At 45.0% G+C, this 5,119-nt stretch overlaps 1 protein-coding gene across 3 annotated transcripts; it reads left to right on the top strand.

Moving 5' to 3' along the window:
• Positions 1–3,366: 3,366 nt before the first annotated feature.
• On the top strand, positions 3,367–4,350 carry LOC136524871 (uncharacterized). 3 transcript variants are annotated; one of them, XM_066518118.1, is made up of 2 exons: positions 3,367–3,786; positions 3,948–4,350. In XM_066518118.1, exons 1-2 carry the CDS (start codon positions 3,458–3,460, stop codon positions 3,967–3,969), a joined length of 351 nt encoding a protein of 116 aa, XP_066374215.1. In that variant the 5' UTR covers positions 3,367–3,457; the 3' UTR covers positions 3,970–4,350. The 3 variants fall into 3 exon arrangements, with proteins under 3 accessions (XP_066374215.1, XP_066374214.1, XP_066374216.1); XM_066518117.1 differs by having other exon boundaries at positions 3,973–4,350; XM_066518119.1 differs by having other exon boundaries at positions 3,367–3,711.
• The last annotated feature ends 769 nt before the right edge of the window (positions 4,351–5,119 follow it).

Here is a 5,119-nt window from a genome sequence, read left to right on the forward strand (position 1 = left end):
TTCTTTTCTCAGCTTCTCAATTAAGATGGATAATTTCCAATCAAATAAGCTGAGTAAATGTTCAGTCAAAATCTCGTACGGTATTAAACCATACAACGCCTAATGTTACCGACCATTGTGTTTTATGTGATTTATTAAATATTATACGGGCCAAGCCCATAATAGGTGACTAAATTTTAGGAGGTGTAAACGAAACACGCCCTTAGACTGTCTCCAACAAAGAACCCATATAGGCACCCAAAACCAAAATAGTAAGAACTGTAAGTGGAAAAAGGAGAAGGAACAGTATCGATTGCTCAACTCTTACTTGAAAGTAGAACAGGTGCTTATATAGATTGACTAGATGAAAACTTAATATGGCTGATGATAATAATGTACCAATAAGGACTCACTATTAGTATTGCTTTTTGCTAAAAGAGAACTAGCAAACCATAAGGCCTAGCATATTCCTTGAAGTCGGGAAAGTATTCCCAATGGTCGGATAAGTCTTGCGAGTACATTGTGTACTCAGGGTTTATTTACCCCTGTTGCAGGTGATGCTTGAGGAGTACCTTGTGTGGAGGATTCTTCTGGTGGGCTCAGACGGAATCCTCGTTATCTTATCGTTAGATGTTATCTTTTAATATTCCGCTGTTTATCTTTCCGCACTCTGTATTTGATATTGTAATAATATACTTTTTAAGACACTCTAATGTATGAGATGGACTTATGTTGTAACTCGTTCTTATTATTGGATCCTTGGGAAAAATGTGGATCTTTCGGGTTCTCCCTCGAGGTGTGCCCGACGGACACCGCTCGCTGTAGTTGCTTTTGGGGTGCTTAGTATCTGGTGGAAGACGAGCGCCTCCGTAAGTACGCTATTTTGAGCGGTTCTGCCACAACGCACATGCGAACTATTTTTCATCAGCATGGCTCTAGTCCTGCTGGCTTGATAGGAAGTAAACAAAGAAACATCAGCACACATATGAATATTAGCACCACTGTTCATCCACCACTCAGGTGAAAGACAAACTAAAAAAACAAAAGGTAAAGAATTACCATACCCTGATGTTCCTTCTCCAGTCTCGCTAATCACCACGTTTGCTGATTTATTTTCTTGCTTATATTTACGGTCTGGGCACACACTTGCTCAATGCTCATTACTCCCACAAACAAAGAAACCTCCCCCCTTCTTGTTGTTTTCCTTCTTAAACTCAGCAGTGTGCTTAGGCTTTGAATTGTTGTTCTCTTACATGCTCTTCTTCTTTTTATTATAAGATGTAAATGAGTTTTTCTTCTGCACCATATTGGCAGCGGAAGACTCAACTCTTTTTCCATGGTTCTCTTTTACTCTCACCCTCTCCTCAACATCAAGAGATCTAATAAGCTCAGCCACGCTAAACTCTTGTCTCTTGTGTTTTAGAGAAGTAGCAAAATTTCTCTAAGAAGGTAGCAGCTTAGCGATTATACCGCTGGCCATAAACTTGTCAGGTAACAGACATGGAAAATATTCTATTTTCTTTACTAGCGCCTGTATCTCATGAGCCTGTTCCACTACAGAATGATTTTTAACCATTTTATAGTCATACAACTGCTCCATAAGGTACAACTCACTACCAGCATTAGAAACTCTAAACTTTGCCTCAAGAGCATTCCATAACTCTTTGCCTGATGTGCAAGATATGTAATTTTTCTCATACTTACTATAAAGTGCACTACTCATGGCGCCTCGAAACAGGTTATCAGCAGCCAAGAACTTTTGCTCCTCCTCAGAAGTAAATTGTTCAGGCTTTCCCTATGTGGCATGATAACAATTCATAGCAGTCAACCACAATACCATCTTGGCACGCTATATCATGTAATTTTTGCCATCAAAATTATTTGGCTTCAAAGCAGCAGCAAAACCACTGACAGAAAATTACCTAACATTAGGTTTTTAGATTGTTAGATAATTAGGCATTTTTATAGTCAATTTAATCCAGAAATAAAACATCAGCAGGTACGTGACGACATGTATGTGCATGTGTATATCACTAACAAACGCTACAGCATGCAAGTATGACATACTGATCGATACAGTAAGTACGCAAAGTACGGTAATCACAGAGATAAGAATGTACCCAGCGGAGGGTCCCATGCCGAGGGCATCGGAGGCTCCATTCGCACCAGACATAGTGCGTTGTTCGAAGTCGTGGACCACAGTCGATGCAGGACGGTGTTCGCAGTGCAGTCCCACGAACAATCACCGGGAAGAAGACACCTTGTTGTTCCTTGAGCGATCACTAGGAAGAAGACAGGTTCCGTGAGCGATCACCGGGAAGAAGATGTCGGACGAGCAGTCATGGAATCGCTCTCCAAAAACCTAATCACCGCACACCCCGTGTAAGGTTCGCAGGCAGACGAGGATTCTGGAGGCACCTACTCTCCCGCCACTCCGTGCACACAGAGGTACGGGACAGGGAAGGCCAAAGGGCGACTAAGATGTGGTCTCTCGAAAACGAAGTGGGGGTGATTAGACTGACGGAGAACTTCTGATTTATGCCTGCGGCGGGGTGGGAGAAAGTCAGCGGAGGAACCCAGGAGACGGTGATACGAAGAGACGATAACTGGTGCAATCAGCTCGCCTCCACCATAAAGGAGAGAAACTCCCATAATTATATGGATTAAGTGGCAAAATCTGGTCATGCCCGCCCGCCTGCCTTCCATGGCACGGCTACGCCCGCACCTGCGCCCACGGCCCGGCCCGGCCCAACGACGATGGCGGCACGCGCGCGTGTGGTACTCCTGTGTTCTTTTCTCAGCTTCTTAATTAAGATGGATAATTTTCAAACAAATAAGCTGAGTAAATGTTCAGTCAAAATCTCGTACGATATTAAACCATACCACGCCTAATGTTACCGACCATAAAGTTTTATTTGATTTATTAAATATTATACGGGTCAAGCCCATAATAGGTGACTAAATTTTAGAAGGTGTAAACCAAACACGCCCTTAGACTGTCTCCAACAAGGAACCCATATGGGCACCTAAAACCAAAATAGGCAGCAAGAGATCTAAAATCAGCCTCCAACAGAATACCTATATAGGAGACCTATTTTAGGTTGTCTAAGAGGTACAACCCAAATATGGACATCCTCTCTCCTGAAAATCCATTTGTAGAAATGATTCTCTTTTGGATTTTATTGTTGGGAGAAGATACCGAATATATATTGAATCTTTTGTCTATAGCGTTATGAAAAAACAAATGTGTCTTGTATTTTGGACGTTGTTGTTAGAGATAGCTTTGCAGCATGCGCTGTGCCTAGCGGAGTAGATGCGAACCTGGTCGCTGCACCGGCAAAAAGCACTAGAGCTTGCCCAGTACCCCAGCCCCGAATCATTGTGCTCTCCTCCCAAAACCAGACGGCAGCTCATTCCTCAAAAAAAACCAGGCAGCAGCTCGCAGCTGAGCGCTGTCCCCTCCTTTCCGGCAACAACCATGGCGGCCGCGGCCGAGGTCCGGGAGGCGGGCATGGTGGCCCTTCTCATCGGCTACGGTTGCGCCGAGATCCTGAAACCGCTCTTCAGCTTCCTGGAGGGAGCCCCCGCCCGCGGCCCCGTGTTCGACACGGCCGTCCTCTTCGTCGTCCTCACTGTTGTGATGGCCTACCTCGCCGGCGTCGTTCTGCTCTACCTCCACGCCACCCCGGCGTCGGCGGCGGGCACACGCCTGGTCCTGGCGGTGTTTCGGCAGTACGTTCTTCTTGTCTGCGCACTACTCGTGCTCTTCCTGGTCGTGGCCTTCTTCTTCCCCGCCGCCGGTGGCTGGTAAGAGAGAGGCAGTAATTAATTGTTTGTTGGATGTGTGGGATTGGGGCTGGATTTAGCTTAGGAATAAACCGAATCCAGGCTCGATCCCCACGTCCAAACACCCAAGAGAGGAAAAGATTATAAGCGTCGTACTTAGTACTCTATACTCTACTTACCAGTTGCCACTTGCCAAGCAAATAAAAGCCTCGATCTGCAAGAAAGGGGGCATGTTGCAGATGAGGCTAGAGCCGCCTGTGGTGTCCCGTTCAGTGGGGCCCATCCTCCTGCTCTGGGAACCGACGTGTGGACCATTCCGGCGAGCTGGCGGCGGTCGTCCGAGGTTGCGTTGAGTTCCCAGTTTTGCTACCAGGCCTGGAGGAAGAACAGAGCTACCGTACTTGGTGCATGAGTGCAAGAATAGAGTGCAAAATCGACACGCTGTAACGAATTGTTTTCCATTGTTCTTCTATTTAGGCCTGTTTAGATGGCATCCAAATTCTATGTTTTTTTACTCTCTCTCCGCCACATTAATTTTTAGTTGTTTGTATGGAGTATTAAATGTAGGTAAAAAAAATAACTAATTATACAGTTTAGTTGGAAATCACGAGATGAATCTTTTGAGCCTAGTTGATCCACGATTGGACAATATTTGCCAAATAAGACGAAAGTGACACTATTCATCGGTTTAAAAAAATTTGCAAAGTGAACAAAGCCTTGTGCTCAATCTTACTTGATGTGTATGTCTCGTGATGTGCGTACACCACTAGTACTACTTCATTTCTGTTAAAGATTTAAGTCCAGTTTTCCAATGTGCTCAAGAGCTCAATCTTCTTTTTTTGGGGGGTCAGTGTGTGAATCCCCTCAAGAGCTTGCAGCAGCTTTTTAACTTTCAAGAAAAAAGGACTTGGATGTCCTTTGCTTAGTGCTTACAGAATGGGCAAGAAGCCAAGAAGTGCTCTTGCATAGGAGCAGTACTATCAGAAGAGTGGAGTACTATGAGAATAGTGGAGTACTATGAGAATAGAGTGATTCTGATTCCTCATCAAATGATTTTTTTAGTGCTTTTTTCCAACCGGCCTGTGTGTCGGCACCGCTTTGCATCCAAAACGCCCTCAATTCGTTTGCTTGCTTTGATTTGATGTTTCCATCGTGTCCATTTCCATGCCCCCTGGTTTCAGGGCTTCAGGCGCGATGCATCGTGCTCAGGCGAAGCTCGAGGTGCAGAGAGGAGTAGTGCGACCCATGGGTATGCATGGAGGACGATGCTATTTTGAAGTACGACAACAGGCAAGATCAGAGGTGCTTCATCTCCTTTACATCATACATCACATGGCAGGTTGGCAGGAGTCGC

The sequence above is a fragment of the Miscanthus floridulus genome, chromosome 18, assembly GCF_019320115.1.
Source record: "Miscanthus floridulus cultivar M001 chromosome 18, ASM1932011v1, whole genome shotgun sequence".
In the NCBI taxonomy this organism is placed as follows: domain Eukaryota; kingdom Viridiplantae; phylum Streptophyta; class Magnoliopsida; order Poales; family Poaceae; genus Miscanthus; species Miscanthus floridulus.